Raw genomic sequence first — 20,289 nt, 5'->3', positions numbered from 1 at the left:
TGCAGAACCATCGGCATCGCCCCGGCCCTCGAGCCGCATCCTTCTCCTGAGTCGGTGATGAGGTTACAGTGATGGACACGAAACACTGACGGGCAGCCATCAGCCACAAACGCTAAACGCGGTTTTATTATTCGCTACTTCTGCCGTGGCCGGGCAGCTTCTGCGGAGGTGCAAAGCTCAGGTGGTGAAACACTCCGGCCTCTGGCTTTTCTGAAAGAAAAGGGGAAGAATCAAGACTGCCCGTGGGTGAAGAGCAGAGGCGGAGAGGCTTGCTGAGGGCAGCCAGGAGGAGATGGACAATGTGTGGCAGAAGCAAACTAAGACTTTCGTGGTGCTCACACCAGATGACCGAGTTCCCAACTATGGAACAGGAATTTGGAAGGCGTCAGGCGCCGGCAGTTTGCCAGGCACTGTGCTTCCTCCCAGCTGAGGCACATGCTGCCCGCTCGTGCCTGCAGAGCTCCATCCTCACCTCGCTGCTGCCATCGGATGGTCCCTCTCCCGAGGTCCCATCGCCTCCTGGTTTCCTCAAGAAACTCGGGTGAGCGAGAGATCGCTCTCTGAGTCATGAAAGGACAAACTGACTCATCGACCGACCGACTGAGACAAAGAGAAGGATTGTGTCCGTGGTGGTTAATGACATACCGGTAACGCTGGAGTCCCCTCGGGCAGACTTTTACCACGTTCCACTTCATACAAGACACATTTCAAATGCTCATTAATTTACAGAAACTGCATTTTATAGAAAATATGATACAGTGAAATATAAAATGCACTAGGAGCATTTCAAAAATCTATAGAGACGATCTTGCAGCCTAGCATACCCTCTGAACCGACGTCCACTCATCACCGCAAGCTCTCGTCCTCTCATTCTGCCGCTCTCTCGGTGCACGCGCTCGCTCCCCCCCGCCCCCCCGTTTAACTCTTAGCATTCAACTTGAGAACTAATTGAGATATCAAAAAAGCGTGATTATCCCCTGGATAATCACCTTCCAATCCTGTGCACATTCTTGGATTTAAATGAAAATATATCTAAGCACTTTTACAAGTTTTAGCGAACCCGCTGCAAAATCGTCTGCAGAATATAAAACACAGGTAATCCAAGATTTCATAGCACATTAATTAAGTGGCTCATAATCCATTAAATGTGGTTTATATTACACATCCATGCAGTCTAAATCATTTTACAAACATTAGACATAAACCCACTAGTCCAAATCAGTAAAGGAAAAATGTAATAAAAAAAGCTAATAACTATTTGTTATTGGTTAAACTGACCCTACATATAAACTAGGTAGTATGCTACCATTTATAATACTGATGTTGAATTATGCCTGGATGCTGCAAAACCTCTCGTTTAACTTGGCAATGCTCGAGCATATTAACCACAAGATACTTAATAGGCCCTCGTTGCACTTCTCCAAAAAAAGAACATTTACTACAGATAGCAGCGCCTACCCACCAAAGAGAAAGGACACACATTAGCTGAGTTACACGATGTTGTTGAGCTTTGGCTACTAATGCTCCAAGGCATTAATATTGTACTAGACTAACTCCATACTTACGGATGGCAAAAGTGCTGATAAACTCCTCCTGCCCCTCGCCCTGCCCCGGCCTCGAGCGGAGCCGCTACCCAGCCCCTGCCTGCCGTGAGGAAAGCAGCATCCGCTTGCGCGCTAGCGGCATCCTCGGAGATGTGGGACATCACCGCCGCCACCGAACCCAGCCGGTATTTACGTCACTCAAGGGGTCGTGGGAGCCAGGACACGCCGATAGCATAAAAACAAACAAATGGGCCTTTGGTCATGTCACAATTTACTTTGCAGGGTTCAGGCGAGGGCTGTCGGAGATTTCTGTTGCAATAACCAAAGGCTTGATCAATGCTATAGTTCTATGCAGCTACATTGAGTGTGACCAGGTGACAGCAGAGCCCCCCCCCCGGTCAGTATTTTGCATCTGATAACACTGAATTATATACAACATGATGACTAGTTCACCACCTGCTGAGGCTTAAAGATGGCTGTTAAGATTTCGACTCAAAACATCTTCCCCGCCCCCCTCCCTGACCCCCCCATCCTCTTCCACCCCAGAATGAGTCGCCCCTTAAAAAAAAAAAAAAAAAAAAGGCAAAAAAAGAAACAATCTCCACAGTTCCTTTATGTTAACTCCTTCCCAGTTAGAACTGGCTTAGGGTCACAGGGAGTGCTGCCCAGGATGGTTGTATGTTTGTTTTCATCACTCCTGAGATTGAAGGGATCTGATACATGCACCAAAAGGCACTTTCAAATATATATATATATATATTTTAAAAACAGTGCTTCTGTTCTAAGAAATTCAAGTTAAGACAGAGTGCCTTTCACTCTCTTTAGTCATAAAGCAGATAAACGAGCAATATCCCAGCTGACATTAAAAAAACCAAACCAAAACAACAAAAAAAAACCTGCAGCAGAGACAAGTGTTCATGCGAGACAGCTCAATATTCTAAGAAAAAAATTGGAAAGGAAAAAAAAGGAAAAAAAAAAGAAACCTCCTATATCACCACTAAAAATAACAATACAGTCAGCAGGGGATATTAATTAAAAAAGCTGCCACATCTGTACAGTTCTTGCTTCTGCATCGGCTCTTTTTGTCAATGTTGTCGTCTGTGGGTTTGTTTTTTTTTTTTTAAATTGTTTTTTTTTCCTTCTTCTTTTTTTTTTTTAAATTTTAAATAACGTGAGGTCAGTTTAATCTTCCTCGCCTCCCCCGTACATGTCCGCCAGTTTCTTGAACCTGGGCCCCCAGTCGTTAAGGTAGTCGTAGTCCTGGTCCCCGGAGCTGGAGGAGTTGAGGGAGCTGACGGAGCCCGCGGTGGAGCCGCTGCCCTCGTAGTCGAAGACCAGCAGGGAATCGTAGGGGGGGGCCGTGGGGTCGTTGTCCGCCGCACGCAGGCCCTTGGGGGCAAACACACGGTGTTAATACCCGCCGCGGGGTTTGATGGTGATGGTGCTAAGGAAGGGTGTCGGGGCAAGGGTCGGGCTGGTGGGATGCTCGGGATCCCTGCAGCGAAGCTAAAAGTGGATGGTGAGAAGCTAAATGAGGATGGGGACAAAATGAGGGTCCTGGGGCTTCCCTGTGCCCGGCTGCCCCCGGCAGAACATCCACAAACTCCAGCACATCTGTAAAAGAGCCGGATGGAGCGGGAGGGGAGTCATTTCCAAGGATCCAGCTCTGGATCTGGAAAGCTCTCTGCTCCGGATGCTGTGTCCTTTCTGGGGTTGCCTGTTGTTGCCTAGCTTGGCCACTGAAAGAACCAACAGCACCCTTCCTCTCCTGCCAAGAACCGTGATTTTAATTTTGATAATTCTGATTCCTTTAGGAAGAAAAAAAATCACTCCTAGCAAAATATGCTTTTTCCTCTGCAATTAGGAGAGACTTGGGGTGTGAAATCCTGGGCAGAGGGTTGGGAAGCATTGCTGTTCCTGTGTGCTGTGGGCAGCAGAGCAGGCAGGACACAGAGATGGCCTCAGGATATGGAGAAAAAAATTGCTTTGCTGCAGCCTAGTGTCGGGAAAAGTCGAGTGGAATAGACCTGCAATAAAGCAAAATGTTCTGCACTCACACCTTTGGAAACTCCAGTCTCAGCGTGGGGAGATGGAATAGGTTTTACTGCAGTGGATAGCAGCTGGAACACGTGTAAGAGCGAGTCTTTGAATGCATGGATGTGTGTAAATGTGTGTGTGAAGGATGGGCAGGGACAAAGGAAGAAGCAATTTTAATGATGCAAATGAGAAAAAGCACAGCAGGAAATGGATACAGTAATAGAATTAAATTGCTATAACGTTTATTTTTCTGACTTAGGAAATGGATGGTGTGCTTTGTCTTGGGAGGAAATAATGCATTGATTGGTTTGTAACCACTCAATCACTCAAAACTAAAAATGAGATAAGAAATCCTAAATGGAAAGATATTTGCACAAGCAGATAAAGGAGCAGTAATCTAACACAAAATAAAGAAACCCTCTCAGATCTGAGTTCAATCTCTCTGTTCTGTAAACTCTTTGAGGTTTTAGACCAAATAGAGCTCACTAGGACGGCACAGACTGGTGAAATAATTACAAGTCCAGGAGCCACAAATTGTGCCTTTGGCTTTGGACAATCCAGGCAGCTGCCCTGCCGCCACCCCCCACCCGGACAACGCTCCTTTGTCCATGTCCAGACAATGTTTTTACTGACAGCATTGCAACATTCATCATAATCCAAGGGAGGGCGGGATCAGGTAATGCTGCCTGGATGCTGAAAAGCATGGTGTTTGTGATAGCTGCAGAAATGGTGAGCTTTTTGTTTGCACTTTGTTTTTTTACAGACTCAGTGACTTCCTTAGGTCAAGTCCTGCATCCTTTGCTCATTCCAATTGTTCCCCTGGCTTTGATCAGACTCCTCGTGCGAGTAGTAGCATCGCTTGGGCCATGCAGCCAGGAAAACGTTGCATAGCTGATGTGAGCCGGCTGCGTGAGCCTTTAAGATGCGGCACAGGACACTCTACAGAACATACCTCATTAATAAAGTCACCAATATCCCCTGGATGTGGGATTACTGGTCTTACAGGATACTGCGGTTCAGCACCAATAGGTCTTTCATCCACCCTTCTGACTCCAGGTGTCTTGTTCAGCACGTGATCCATGGTCTCTGGCTGCTGGAGCTGGCTTAAATCGTAATCCTGTGACAAACGGAAAGGCACAGAGTAAAACCAAGAGCTTTTTGTTCAGATCATCTACTCACCCAACGTACAAACAAGTCGAGGGGTCTAATCCTATTTCAGCTGAATTTTGATGGCAAATCTTATCCCCAGGTATGTAGCACCTCTAACTATCTAAATTACAGATGAACCTGACCTCTGAGTAGCTCATACAATCGACCTCCTAAGAGTGTATCCTAATACTGAAGTTAAATCAAATATTTAAATACTTTCTGAATATTTTACACGGTGTCTAAAGCTTTCGGATAAAAAATTGGCTTCGGTTTGCGTGTGCGTAAGTATGTGCATAACTTTTTGATGAAATACATAATATAATGTAAAGACAGAGTGTTGGTAGACATATTGTTGCAATTACATTTGTACAGAAGTTAAAACATTAAAATGTGTATTGCATTTTGCATGTAGGCCTTTCAAAGTAATTATGTTCTTTCTGCTTGTGAAAAATCCCAACAGAATAGATTTCTATCAAGGAATGAGAACCAGGTAATATTTCATTAAAAATGTATTCATGTAGGTAATGGTGTTTTGCTGCTCTTCCTTTGCTGTTATTTTTAACGAATCCTTTCTAAAATATTTAAGCCTACAGTGTAGTTGCCTGAAACCAGATACTTCAGGTAGTTTGAATGCTTGTAACAGTACTTTGTTCTACCGGTAAAACTATTCTTCTGCTCAGACGGGGATGATTGAATCTCCAGGAGCAATATTTACAAATAACTTGTCAGAGACAAGAAAAAAGAAATGCTAATTGCAAAGATTTTTCCTTCACAAGTTTTGGGAAGAGTCCCTGCCTCGGCTGCCCCGCGGTGGCTCTCGCCAGGCTCAGCCGCTCACCTTCAGATGCTGCCAGGACCTCCGCAGCAGGATGTGCTGCAGTGGTTCTGTCTACTCCTTAAGCACCAGCCCCAACCACTGACCTCAGGACTCACTGACACCAACCATGGGAGTCACGTAAGTCACAAGCCAGGCTGGATGAGGCTTTGAGCAACCTGATCGAGGGGAAGGTGTCCCTGCTCATGGCAGCGGGGCTGGAACGAGATGGTCTTTAAGGTCCCTTCCAACCCAAACCATTCTGTGATTCCGTAATTCGTGTGAATGTCATATTTGAGTGTCATGGGCTCTTTGTGTTAGGTAGGAATAAAAAACCCCAGTGACCTAAACATGAGCAACCAAACTTTGCTATTTTAGCTGAGGAAACACATCCACAGCAGAGGGACAGCACATCCCAGGAGTGCAGGCCAGGGAAGTTTTCATGCAACATCAGCATCGGTGTCCGTAAGAAGAAGCCACCGCAGAAAAGCTGACGCATTCAGGCAGACTGTGGCTCAGGGCTCTGTCACCAAGCAAAGCTTTGCCACTGTATGCTTCGCAGTGAAAAAGAAAATCCCCAAATCTATTTAGACATTTCTCACAAACTACGTCCAGAAATTAAAAGAAACTAAAGGCACATTAGAGACGATTAAGTAAATGCAGGGAAAGCCCACAGGAGCTCTAGGCTTAAGCAAGCCGAGGCAAGTGCCTGCAGCCACAGGACTGGGAGAGGGTGGTAGCTGCTAGCTGGATCTCTGATGGGCAATGGGAAAAATATGCATTTTTCGTGACTGAAATAACAGAAATATTGTTTGAACATGAGTGTCAATGGATTGATTTATAGTCTCTCCCCAGGAAGCTGGCTAAGGGGGTAGCAAAATCCATGTAGCACAGACCTACCAGCATGGTCCTGTTTGTGCCGAAGAGTGCCCCAGTGACATGCTGGACTTAAGCTGTTCTCACCGATGTCCATGCCACACTAGGGAAGCCAATAAAGCTGCCTGGGCACAAACAAGGGTGAACGCAACCCCTTACAAGTACTTCAGTGAAAATAATGTGGTTTCTGCCTTTTTGAGAGTACAGATTGCACAGTTGCTCCTTGGCCATGACCTGCAGGCTCTTCTCACCTGGTCTTCCTCTCCACCTCCCTCTTCATCATACTTCAGAATATTGTCCCTGACGTCATCCTCGGGGTCGATCAGGAGCTGCTTGGTATGGCGCTCCTTCTCCCGGCGTTTCATCCACACCACGAACAGCAGAACCATGGCTGTTAATGGAGAAAAAGCAGGGTGAGCCAAGATCTCACACAACGCGCAGGTGTCAGAGCGTGGTGGCGTGTCCTCACGCCTCACCTGCCCCCTTCTGCTATGGAGAACCTCATGGGCTGCTAGTATGAGCAATAAAATTTTATCCTATTGCATGTTCCAATTTATAAGAGAGAGATCAGTGAGAGCTGTAAATACTGTGACAGGCCTCCTCTACAAACATTTCTTCAAGATCCATCACAAACACTGATTGAGCCGATGTTTATCAGAAGCCAAACACACAATCAAAGGAAAAGTAAACAGAAAGTGTGAAAACTGACGCTTTCTGAAAATATTTGATCTAAACCCTGTGTTTTCAGGACTAGATTTCCACCTTTATTTTTGTTCAGGGCATAAAATAAAGGTGGAGGGAAGAGAGCTGCAGAGGTGCTGAGAAGCAGACGGGAACAGATGACCAGTGCCTGCGCACGAGCGGCTGCTCCAGCAGCGTGACACGGCAATGCCCGGTCAGGTCACCAGCCCTCGCCACGGCAGACACTTCACTGCTGTTTGCAGTACATCACACAAAACTGGTTTCGGGAGGGTGGGTAGTACTGGGTTGTGTCATGTGATTTGGGCTCACTTATACTCTTTTTCGGTGAGTGAGGGAGGCTTTCTAGACTTCCAAGATGACATCAGCCATTAGATCTCAGATTATCCCTGTTCCTTGCAGGGGGGTTGGACTAGATGACCTTTGAAGGTCCCTTCCAGCCCTAACCATTCTATGATTCTATGATTCATTTGAAATCCTTGCAGAGAGCAGGGCTTGCTTTGCAGAACAAGGGAGAGCAAATCTGGTAGCACGTAGCCAGCCTCCACGGGCATCAGCACTGACGTGCCAAGGCTTGGTTAATCTCTCTCAGTACGGTAACAGAGAGAGATGAACAGTTCTTGAATCATGAGAAATTTTCCCCCACTTAAATAACTTTACCCAAAGGGAACGCTGGTTCCTTGCTTCACAACCTCATCCTTCAAAGGCCCACCCACGTCCTGGAGGCTGTGTGCCCCCTGTGACTTACTGCATGGAAGTTGCTCTGGGAGCTTTGGTCTCCATTAACATAAAGCCACCACACTTTGTCTTCTTCAAGAACCTGTTAATACGTTAGTTTTCATTCTCAAACTCAGTAGCTACAAATAATGTCATCAAAAATGAAATTAAGCCTGAGCAGCTGATGCAGTTACACTTCCCAGCATCTGCTTCCCCTCCTCTTCTCCACGCAAGTCACACACAAAGCTGTGACGGTGGCAGTCTGCAGGAGAAGGGAGAGATGGATGGACAGCAGAGGTGGGAACATGTGCCTCGGGTTCATTTCACTTAAGTCAACCCTTGACCGTGCCAAAACAACACACCAACACAACCGAACCCAGGGAAGATGTAAGATCCCAAATTCCCTTTGTGGTTTTTAGATGCATAAGAAGAACAAGGTTTTCTTTCCCTTGGGCTGTTCACGGAGCCATGGCGTCGCTTCACCAAGGGCAAGGATGGAGAACAGACCAGACCCTGGGGACACGGACAGGCAGCCAAGCCATCAGCCCTAGTGTGTGGGGAGGTGGTTAGGAGGATCTGAGTTTTTCCTCCCAGCACCAAAGTGTTTATACCCAACAGGAACTCAGTGAAGTGAGCAGAAGAGGACCGGACAGCTAATTATTGCCATTGTGTGCCAACTGGCTGCCATCCCTGCCTGCCAGCTAACCAAATTCTTTTCAGATAGTTCAGCGTTTCTTTAATGCTTATCCTCGATCTATTCAAGAGACAAAAAAGAAGAGGAAAGAAAATGTAACTCTTATCTGCAATATAAAACCTCAGCTATTTAGCAGACTATTGAAGTTCTTTTCTCGTTCCTTTTCAAGTCTCTCACAACAAGATACCTGGCTAGTCCACAAAGACAATATTATAATGGTTACCAGGGTTTATCTTTTTCTTTTCTTTTTTTTAATGCCACTTTTTCATGCACTTGTGGAAAAAATTGTGCCATTAATGCCTTTACAGCTATCCTGAAAAAAACCCCCGACCTTCAAAGTGTCAATAGCGGATGTAGTGCACTCTCCTTCCTTTTATTCACTCTGCAGAATGGGAAGTGCTATTACTGCTGTTAGACCCATTTTCACTCTGCATGTAGTTTTCCTTGAAATCTATTGTCTTCACCCTTCACAATTTTTTATTGCATTGCTCTTCTAAATGTGTTATTCGTGCAGCTAATACAACAGGTATCAGGAAGAAGAAAAAACCTTTGAGTGAAGGTAAAGCCAGAAACTTCCTTCACCTGAGCAACCTCTGATCTGTCCCCTTGCTGCTTCTTCCTTTTAAAGCCATCAAACTTTGACCTGCTGACTCTAAAATGGACAAATAGCACAAAAACTCTACGTCTGCCTTTTTCTAGGCTATTGTTCAGAGGTCGTGATAAAAAACAGATAGAAAGGAGGCAAAACACTGGAAGGATGTAACTGGAAAACTGCTCATCACAAATTACATTTTTCATCACTGATACAGTGCTTTGGAGCTCTTGGAGATAAAAAAAAGTCAATTAGAACTACAATGAATGTAAAAATAAGCTTTTGTAATAAAACCCATAATTTAAAATGGGATAATGTATCTGAAAATGAAGAGAGGAATCTCTTAAATCAAATGTCCTTCAGTTGAAGTTAATTTCAGTCAATAGGATTTTCAACTGTTTAAATCATATTTTAGCACTGGATTTATAGGAGAGCAGCAAAAAGTTGTGTTTTATCACCTCCGTGACTTCCAGTGCAAACTTTTAGCCCACGGGCAGCGGCGTGCCTGCACAGCCCAGTGTACCGAACGTGGTGGGACTGACCAACACCGCGTCTTCTTCTGGGTGTGCAATGTGGTGCCTTCGCAACAAACACCCCTCCTGAAGGCAGCAGCCTAAAAGATTGTGCTACTGGGACCCCACACCCAATGAAGGACAGAAATTGTGGCTATGGTGTCTGGCCGTGGAAAAGTTAAAAGGTTTAAGCGAAGGATTTGCTTGAATCTGCTAAGACTTAAGTTAGTGGCCTGCTTGCATGTACATAGTAGCTTGTTTGTTGTACTTTAAGCAAATCTGTACATAATGCTTGAAACCAGGATGATTATAGAATCATAGAATGGCATAGGCTGGAAGGGACCTCAGAGATCATCTAATCCAACCTCCCTGTCATAGGCAGGGATGCCTCTCAAGCCGTTCTTAAAAGAGGAACATCCTGGACAAATATGTATTCATGAAAAAATGTACTGAACTTTGTTTCCTTTAAAATAATGAGGGATAGTGGAGAAGCCTTAAAATATACATCAAGAGGAGGACATGTGTCCTCGTGAATCCAAAACATCTGGCCAAGTGTTGATGACTCTGCTAGACGTTAATCACTAAAGGAGGAGCCAAAGAAAGGAGTTCAAAGACTGACAAGGAAAACATCTTGCTAGGAGGAAGGTTTAAGAGATTGGAAGAATATCCCAAATATAAAGTAAGCAAGAATCAGCAGTAACTGGGGGAAAGATAATTCTGGCAGGGGCAGACTGTGACCACCGACTCACGGACCACCTACCCTAAACATGACCCAGACAGAAAAGAAAAAGGCAGAGGTGAAGGACTGAGCATATGAACTAATTTACATACTAGGTGAGAGAAAATTAACTAATTGTCTAAAAGAATAACACTGAATATGTAAATATGCTAATACATACTGTATAAATGTTCACTGAATTTGTGCAATTTTGTAATAAAGCAATATCTCGGCTCAGGGTGTGGACTGGTTTATTGCACAGCGGGCGAACGAACCCCAGATTTTGGGAAAACAGCTACGCATGGGGATGCCTCCCCCAGCTCAGATGGGCTGGATGAGGAGCGGGGACTGCAGGGCCACAAACCCCTGATTTTCTTTCTCGCTCTCCAGACAGACACGGTAAACCAATTACACAGCTATATATTCCTGTTGGTGGCCCACGAGGGTGGATGTTTGCCCAGAGATGACCCATTCTCCTAATGTACCATATCATACCCACATTAGGTGACATTTGTAGCATACGTCGCTCTGTCTGCTCTCTGTTTAAGCACATTGGGGGTAAATATTAAATGTGATTTAGCACCATAACTCCCATTAGCTTTAATGGGAGTCCCATGGTTTCATCCTGTGTTTCTTGATGAATATTTACCTCATTGTTCATTTCAGCACTCGTTTTTATCTACTCCTACTGTGCCAACTCCTGCTTGAAGTTATAATGATATCATTTTTATTTTTAAGTGTGCGCACACATGGTTATTGGTAATGCTCATGAAAGCCCAGGACTAACAGTGGTGTTGGGTGAACAGGCTTTGCCTCGAGCCAAAGGATGGCCAGCCTTTGTCTGTGATGTCCCTCCAGTGATCCTGACAAACTGGGGATCCTTCCTCTAAAACCACTCGCAATCCACCGTGATTTTCCAATCTGTTGTAATTTTACAAGCAATGAGAATAATTACCATTCTTCTCTTCCTATGAACAACCAGAAAACTACAGCTACGCAATGGCTCTGCCAGGGACTACCCACACCCTCATAACCAGTGCATCTGCTACTGGGAACCAGTATATTCACAACCAGTCAGGGACTTGAGAGCTCTGGGGGAGTCTGCCACAGGATTTTGGACAAGTCCTTCAACTTTTTCCCACAAAATGTGTCGAATCATATTGCCCTTACCACCTACAAGATGTTGTCAGGTGCAGTGATGTTTGTAAAGCTACTGAAAGTCTTGGAAAGAGAAGTCCCAACGCATGCAGAGAGTTCTCTGGCTGGTTTTGCTGACACTGCAGCAAAGGACCCCGCAGCTCAAAGCTCACGGCTCTGTCCTTCGCACGGAGCTCACCCGGCTCTTGAAAAATACCACGTGTAGCAAGGGACAATGGGGAACAGGATGGGAAACACGACGTCTCCCGGCAGTGCTGGCCCCTGCGGTACTCACTCAGTAGAATGATGATGCAGATCAGGATGGCGATGATGGCACCCGTGCCCAGCCCCGCTGCAGCCACCGCCCCGATGGTGGTGCAGTCGCCGTTCTCATCGCACGGGCACACCTTCACTTTGATGAGGGATGTGTTGTACAAGGGCGGGTTTCCTGAGTCCGTCACGATGATCGGCACATCGTACACACCGGCTTCCAGGTACATGATTCGTAAGCTAAGCTGGGCGTAATCGCCTGGAGAGACCAAGACAGACAGACAGACAGATGACACACACTGGCAGAGCCTTGCAGTCACACTTGTACAGGCAGAGCTCCTCTGCCAGAGCAGTCTTCTGAGTCCTGAAGAGGCTATCAACAACACACCTGGGCAGGACAGCTTCAGACTTCTGCCCTAATGGTCTGGCCAACGATCAGCTTGGGTTTTGCAAAATACTGTATGTTCTCACTGCTGCACTAACCTGCCTTGATGCCGTTTGCAAATCCAGTTGCACGCGTTTAAAATGGCATGAGATGCAAATACTAAAGCATAGATGGTGTTCCCTGGCCCTGGGCTGCCCCTGGCCACTGTGCAGCCTCTCTGCTCACTTACTCTCCCACCTCGGGATTTTTGGGAAGCCCATCACCTCTCAGTGATATGCTCAGCCAGGTAATCCTTCTCGTGTCCCCTTCCATTGCGACAGAAGAGCTGTGGCACTGAGCCCCGAGCTGCGAGAGCAGAAGCCATTCCCCCTGGCCTCGCAGAGGGTGCCAGACCTCAGCGACAGGGACCAGCTTTGAGGCCAAAACCAGCCCATGGCACCACGATATTTTCCATCCTCCGCTGAAACTACCAATAAGAGGAGCAATTAGGGCCATTCGTGGTTGCATGCTGCAATATCAAAATCTTTCACATACTGGTAATCTTCACACCTACCTAGCCCTCCCAGTTCCCTGGTAAATTAAAAGGCTGCCTTTATGCAATTATGGTCAGAGAAATGAACATTGATCCTGATTGTGGCTTATGACAATTACACTGGAACATAAGGAAGACTGATAATAGCTTTTTTCCCCTTGGCCATTACGGATGATTTATACTCTGTTCACTACTGATCACTGTTCATAATTATGAACTGCATTAAAAAAAGCCAAGTGCCAAGGCTCTTAGAGTTATGCTGCAGGTCTGATACAAATCATTTCTGATTAACTATCTTGTCTATAATGTCAGCCATAATGTGCTTTAAAAAATAAAAATCAGATAAAAAAGTAGGAAAGTGTGGAAGTTTGAAACCGCACGTGGCCTCATTAGTGAATCAGAGTCCAAACGTCCTCAGGATTGCCTGCCCCATTTACCATTCAGCCGTGTTATGGTCCAGTTCTTCCTCACCGCAGATGGCACACTTGGCAGCTCAAAGACAAAGGGCCCAACGTTTGGATCGATGTCAGCATCCGCGGCTGTTATGTTGATGACATTCAGGTTTGGCTTTTCACAGATCTGTGCCTCCTTTGGCAGGAGCTCAGGAGCATTATCGTTGATGTCGATTAGGTAGATCTGCAGAGTGCCAGTGCCGCTTGCGGGGGGTATACCTGAACGGGAGAGGCAGAGCCAAACATGGACCGATGACCATCACTCGGGAAGTAGTGGCAATGACAACATTGTGGACCAGCCCCTTCTCTGCCTTCCAATTTCAATCAACCAGGATTTTCACCCGCCCTCCTTGGACCTTATTAGGGACATACTGCACTTTCATGGTCCCTTGCTTTAAGAGGTATTATTAAAACTTCCCCAAGACTCCTGATGTTGCTGTTTTTCGCTCCTGCAGAACATGGAGGTTGAGTTCTGCAGATTTGTAGCCTACAGCAACGTCCTTAGTCAAACTCTAAAAATACAAGGAGATGATGCCAAGCTGCTAGCGCAAGTTTTGGTAATGGCTGTTTTGAAAAGGAAAAACCATTACTAGAAAGACAGCTAACAAGAGGAAGAAGAGGGCTTGGAGGGGGAAAAAAAAGTAAGTAGTGTAATCTGTTGGTCAGTATTTATTGTAGCATTTACTGGTCAGTTTTTAGATTTGCAGACTATTACTCTGCTTCAAAGAAAGCCCAACTCTCCAGTCCATCCCACAGTCAGCTCTAGCTTTAGTGGTGTAAGGTCCTTGCTCAAAGCTTACGGTATGAGCGAACCACCACCAAACATGTTGGGTGGTGCTACTAACCCATGGTAGCAGCAGTATGTCTTCATCCTCTCTGCATTTGTCCCAGTCAGCAGGGATGCTGCAGCACGGCAGTCTTGGTCCTCCAACCCCTTATTGATGAAGAGCCCCATTTGTCTGACTAATGACCACCTACACAAAGCAATACCTGCCCTGGCAAGAGAGAACAGCCTTCCCAGAAATGGCGCAGTATTTTTAATTTCTCTCCTCACACATACATCTGGCAGCTCCGTGTTGGCCTGCCCATCACCTCCCTTCTCAGGTAGCCTTGCTCCAGCAATTCTTTTTTAAGCTTGTATTTTCAATCCTGGCTCTTCTTCCCAGTGCTGGATATAAGCTACATAAAGCACTTCCCCACTAGGCTTTCAAACATTGCTTCTGCTTCCACAGACTTTCCTTCCTACATTCCTTTCTTATTTCTGCTCCATTTTTCAAGGGAGCCTTGAAAACTCTGAAGGAGCCCTGAAAATCCTTCTTTCTTGGTTCCTACATAAGCTCTTCAAACATTGATCCTTTCATCTAGTAAGCATGGGGTAGGTCTCCCTCTAAAACAATGTCTTTGATCAGCCTTGAAAGCCTCTGGGGAGACAGACGGCCCATCAGGATACTGGGGCTGAACATGAAAACTGACTTTTGGGACCAAGCAAAGTGATTTCACTGTTTTCACGTTACCCAGAGTATCTTCTGGGATGAATGCAAGGGCCACACTCTAACCTCTGAGATAGGCTGAACACAAACTAACAGTCCTGAGAGGCACTAACTGGCATGTGGCTGAAAGAACCTGCAATTGCCACACATACAAATGCAGTTTTGTAGGGCCACTGGGTATTGTTTGGCTCCAGTTCTTGGTATTTTCAGTTCCTTGTGCTCCTGAGTGCAGTTCAGGGGCAGTCTCAGGATAAAAGTAACCAATTTTTTAAATGTCCAAGTACTACAAACCCCAGAACATTTCAAATCATTTCAGCTGTGATATGTGGAGAGGGCAAGGATGTGGATAGAGCAGGTACTGATGTACTACAAAGGATCCTTGGGCTTATGCTCAAGAGATGAGGACTACCATAGCACCACTGACTCCAGTGAAGTTGGTCCACTCCCTGAAATTAAGCTTGAAATACTAATGACAGTATTTCAAAAGAAAGAGGAATATACAACTGCTACATCTACATTTAACTGTTGCATTCCCCATCATCGCCTTTTTCACAGTGCCAGCACTCTTGGAGCAAGGTACAAGCCAACTAGCTTTCATGTTCGGCTGCAAGCAGGAGTCACTCCCATCCTGCTCGTGCAAAAATTTCTAAGGAACTTGGGCCACTGTCCTGACAAATCATGGCAGAAATGAAATAAACTGTGCCTGTGGCTAAGTGGCATCTTGTCACTGCGTGCCTGCAGAAAAGCAGGAACCTGCCTCCAGGGTCACTAATGCAGCCTGGTTTCCTACAGGATTGGGCCCCAAAGGTGAGTTCCCATGGGGTGCTCTGACACTGAGGAAGGGGCAGGACCCTGCTTCTTTCAGTTACAGAGTCCCTCTCCCCTACTCAGCTCCCTGTTTTATGAAACCTGTTGGAACATGATACATTTGAGTTCTCAGCTTCCCTGTGAGAGTGGCTGAAATTGGCTGAAGGGTTCAAACACTACCAGGGTCCACACTTGTGTAGACATAGTGTGATCCAAGAGCCTCTCTCTCCTGTGAAACCAGGCTGAAAATATGGTGCTGATTAGGATTTCCCTTTTTCCTTCCTTTATATTGCAGTCAAGACTTTATTCTTAACGTAAGTATCCCTGCAGTGTAGCCCAGGGAGGGAAAGAGAGCATGTCCAAGGAGTATTTGGCTAAACTACCTTTTTATCCTACACTGAAAACAGCAAAAAGAACTTCAAGGAAACAAGATGCTGCTGCTTCTTCAGGAAAGAAAGAAAAATCCCCAAAACTCCTGACCCAAAGCCTTTCTTTGATGAGTATGTGATGCTGGAGAACCTGGAATATGGGAGAAATGTGGAAAGAGTCTATTAGCCTAGATGAAACTTTAGCTGTTATCCTAAGCACTCTAGATAGAATTTTAAATAAGGTGTTGCTTTACGTGCATTTTAATGGCTGTGATATACCAGTGATAGATTAATTTTTCAGAATAAAGAGATTTATCTAGGTCCTCACTTTCTGAGCTGCTGAATGATGGATGTGGAAGTGCTGATGCACTGCAGCATCAGCACCGAAGCCAAGGAAAGGGGTTAACTCCAAATCAGGTTGTACTAAGTGCCTGGGATTTGCAAGGTTAGATGGTGAGGATTAGTTTGATGGGTTCAAGCTCTACCATTGCTTTTGTGAATAGCCTCGGCCAACTCACTTGACTTGTTTTGCCCGGCAGCTCTTGCAGATGAACGCTGCTAAATCTTCTTGAAACTATTTTGGATTTCACTGCCCTGGCTGCCTTCACAGATGTGAAGCTGAGGATGAGGCTGTGGGACCACACCAGTCCTATCATTGATGGTACAAAGAAGGGGCAAAATTTGCTTCTTAGTAACGCTACTCAGCATTGAAACTCTTCCATGAGTTTGCCTTGCTCCTTTGGCCCAGAATGCAATGACTGAAGTGAAGCCTGAAAGCCCACAGGGAGCAAGTTTTCATCAGCCCTGCAAGCACCACCGTTTCTGCTCATAATGGGCATGGCACCCTTCAGCCTGAGGGATGACAAGAGCTAACTCAAACACTGCCCTGAAAGCACCTACAGAGGATGAGCAATATACTTGAGTGCTCACAGCCAAGACTAGACTTAATTCTGTTGCTGAAGCCTGGTTCTGGTTTGATGTGAATGCTCAGCACCCTGCAGGGGGAAGCTGAGGGTGGGAGAGGGGCAGGAAGGCCCTCTTCTTGCCCAGGGAATCTACTGAGCCCTCCACAGAGCCTTTTCCACCTGGAGGAACCGATGAATGAAATAACAGCATGGCCACATTTAGGTATGGTTAGCAAAAAAGTCATCAACTTTTCCTAATTAGAATTAGGAAGAGAAATCCAGGGCAGCAGGAACGGACCGCTTGCCCTTGAGTGAGGCCAGCACTGAGGTTCACAGTGCTAATTTGACCAAAAGCACTGTGTGATCCTTAATGAGTAGAGAAGAGTAAGCCTTAACAGGACTTCTCCGTGAGAAGATCTGTACGGGCCTCAGCGACTTTGATAATAAAGTACACCAGCATCCAGATGCTCTGATGATGGCTGGACATTTCAGAAATGGTAGTGGATAGAGAAAGATTAGCTCCGATGATGGACAGACAGACACCTTTCATGAAAGCCACAGCAGTTCAATGGATCGGCTTAGTTTTAACACCCTCCTGCCACCCCCTACAATTATTTCTGGTTTCCTGACAGAAGGCTTCCTGAATGCTCTGATCAGTGCCTTTGGGACGATCACCAGGACCGGTGTGCTCGGCAGCCCTTGGAGAGCACATCCCTTTGATATTTTTTTAAGTCCAGGCTACACCGCTACACTGAGCTCCCCAAATCGATTTTCCATTTGCCCTCCCTTTCCCTTAATAACACTCTCCGTATACTGTGCACATTTAATTTACTCCAGCAATTTCCCGTCCCACTTTCACATTTTTGACCATAAAAACCTGGGAAAAAGATAACTTATACTGACAACTCTGTCAGGGCATCATTTCTCTTAATGCATCACATTAGAGTCTTATTGAAGCATGAACAATGTGAAGCCTGGGCTCACCGTTGTCAGCCGCCAAGAATGTGGCCTCGTAGACATTATTCTTAATGTAGTCTGACTCCCGATCAAGGACAGCAGCAGTAGTGATCTGACCATTTGTGGCATTAATGTTCAGCCAGTTTGCAGGATCTGACAGCTTAGAGTATCTACAGAGAAAGGAAATAAATACATGGCAGTCTTTTCACTGACGTAGCCTTAATATTGCTTGAAATCTGTTTTTTTTGGGACTCCTGACCCATGATTCAAAGGACCTGTGGATAACCGGTTTTGTTGACAAACAAAACACTAATTGAGTATCTGGTTTTTGACCTCTACAATTATTCAATTTTTCTGTTTCTTTCATTTTAAAGGTTTTTATTTCCACTAAGTGCCACTTACACGCCAGCTTCCTGCTGCTGGGAGTGGACACAGCCTGAGGTTTCCGCAGCCGAGGAGATACGGGGTCTTCAATGACAACTGCACTCGTGTGCCTGAATTAGAGGACGGATTTCTTCTCTCTCCTTCTCTTAGTGTTGCCCTTCCTACAATAGCTCTTGCCTTAGAGCCATGGATATGCCTGTTTTCTGCCCATCATTAATAAACAACAGTTTGGGAAATACCACATTGGAAGAAGGGCAGCTTTCAGGCCACTGTTTTGTATCAGAATCGTTACCTTCAGCAGCAATTGCCTTGAGGACACTGTAACGGGAACTCACAGCTGTATTACGGTGTGGACCCAAGGGTGAAGCAGTTACAGGTCTGCTCTCCCAAGGCATTTTTATATGTCCCTGAAATATCAGGTAAGGTGATACTATGCATGTAGGAGGTTCAAAGAGAGCAGCGACAAGGGAGTGCCTTGGCAGACCCCAGGGGGCCCTGGGCTGGAAGGACCTGATGGCAGACTTGCCTCCCAACTATCCAGTCAACTCATAGCCCAGGTCTGTTCATGTCCTGTGCAGCCACCTATGAACACGGTTTGTTTTGGGCAAACTTCTTCCATGTTCTCCAGATCAACATGTTTTGTTTACCTTTCTCACTTGCTTGTTTTCTTGGGTTTATTTTATTCATTGCTTTTGATTTCTACCTCTCAGCTTTGTTTTGTATGGTTTGAGTTTAGATGGACTCTTACTACCTTAACTGGAAGCTGATAAATGGCCAAACTATAAATTACTGAAATAAGCAAACAAAAGCTGAGTTTATTTCATGGGTAACTCAGACTTGCTGATAGTTTTAGATCAATTTTATGTATTTAGACACACAGGCAGGAGAACTTCCAGCTTCTGGTGAATATCCCTTTCCAGAAATGGGCTGTTTGAAGCTGAAACTCAAAGTCAAACTTCAGCTGCGCCAATCCATGTGAGTAGGAAAGCAACACACAGCTGCACAAGTCCCTGCCAAAGGAAAGAATTACATTTCATGGAGGTAGGCTCTTTGGGATGTTTTCGTTTCTTTTTACTATCACTGCTGTGAGTCTCTTGCCCTTTTTCTGCTAAATGACCAGGGATCCAGTTTCAAAGCTGGCTTTGTGAGTGTGTCTGTGGCTAATGAGGATAACTGGAGGTGTGACATTGGCCATGCCAAGCTGTGCCTTACTAGAGATGCTTCTGTTCCTTATCTTCTATTTGTAAAAACTCTATTTCATCAAAGACTATTTAGAGACTGAAAACTGCATGCAAGGCTCTAGCAGCTGGATCAGCTCTCTGTGAAGTGCTTACCACAGATCTGGAGGCTTGGCTTTTCGGGTCCCTTTTTTCCTAACTCACCAATACCAACTGTGAGAAAAACCCAAAATATCCTTTGTGTAGCTTACAGAGACAGGACCCCAACAAAGCCCCACCGCTTCTTGCAAAGCTCTGGCATTGGGTTGTCCTGATGAAAAGAGGGTAAGAGAGATTGTACGTGAGTTTGTAAACAAAGTGTTTGTGCACATACAAAACGTGTGTCCTGGGAGCCCTTGGCAAAAACGACTCAAGTAATTTGCTGTTCGTATTCCCAGAAAGTCTTACAAGACCCTGCACGTGCACTGTGCGACGACAGGAATGGCTGTCCTTCTCCCAGAAACGGCAGATGCTCGTTTCGATTACAGACCATCCAGCTCCAGGTTAGAGGGAGCGTTCAATCAGCAATGAGCTGTCCTCTCCTCTGAAAACCAGCCTGGGTATAGATGTCAGGGAAATAAAGACCCTTCAAAGGCCAGTATTTCAAAAAGAATGTAAGAAAAAGTGGCTTGTTAGCTAGGACGGTCTCATTCCTCAAAAGTCGCCGTACCTGTCTAAAGACAACAAGATCAGGCAGTGAATAAACGATCATTTTCTAGACCAGACAGCTCTGCGCCAGGTGAAATATTTCAAACTCTTCCTGACACAAAATGTCACAACTGAGGCAAGTTTAAGTGGCCTCAGCTGTGGTCACGTCGTACACTCAGGTTTTGCCAAAAATACTGTGCTCCTTAGAGACTGGGAGTGAAAAAGAAACTTCTGTGGATGTAGAGGTATCCAAGAGCAGGAAATGCATTTGCTGCCTGCACAGACAGAGGCTGAAACACCTGTGAAAGTTGTCACGAGGACTCTCATTTTCACAGATGCTTTTCTGGCAACGTATTTCCCGGTGGGAAGGTGCGTGAGTTGGGGT

General features: G+C 45.6%; 1 protein-coding gene across 2 annotated transcripts in view; it reads right to left on the bottom strand.

The window, feature by feature from the left end:
- Positions 1 to 2,726: 2,726 nt before the first annotated feature.
- CDH4 (cadherin 4) overlaps positions 2,727 to 20,289 on the bottom strand; it is a 459,932-nt gene continuing 442,369 nt past the window's right edge. For both annotated transcript variants that reach the window (XM_086622684.1, XM_086622683.1), the window contains 6 exons: positions 17,683 to 17,825; positions 13,114 to 13,347; positions 11,785 to 12,018; positions 6,672 to 6,811; positions 4,534 to 4,698; positions 2,727 to 2,933 (listed from right to left, as the gene is read on the bottom strand). In XM_086622684.1, coding sequence (XP_086478810.1) covers positions 2,727 to 2,933; positions 4,534 to 4,698; positions 6,672 to 6,811; positions 11,785 to 12,018; positions 13,114 to 13,347; positions 17,683 to 17,825 — 1,123 coding nt within the window. The remainder of the gene's footprint in view (positions 2,934 to 4,533; positions 4,699 to 6,671; positions 6,812 to 11,784; positions 12,019 to 13,113; positions 13,348 to 17,682; positions 17,826 to 20,289) is intronic.

Source organism: Tauraco erythrolophus, chromosome 18 (genome assembly GCF_009769465.1).
Source record: "Tauraco erythrolophus isolate bTauEry1 chromosome 18, bTauEry1.pri, whole genome shotgun sequence".
NCBI lineage: Eukaryota > Metazoa > Chordata > Aves > Musophagiformes > Musophagidae > Tauraco > Tauraco erythrolophus.
This window is presented reverse-complemented; position numbering and strand designations above follow the sequence as displayed.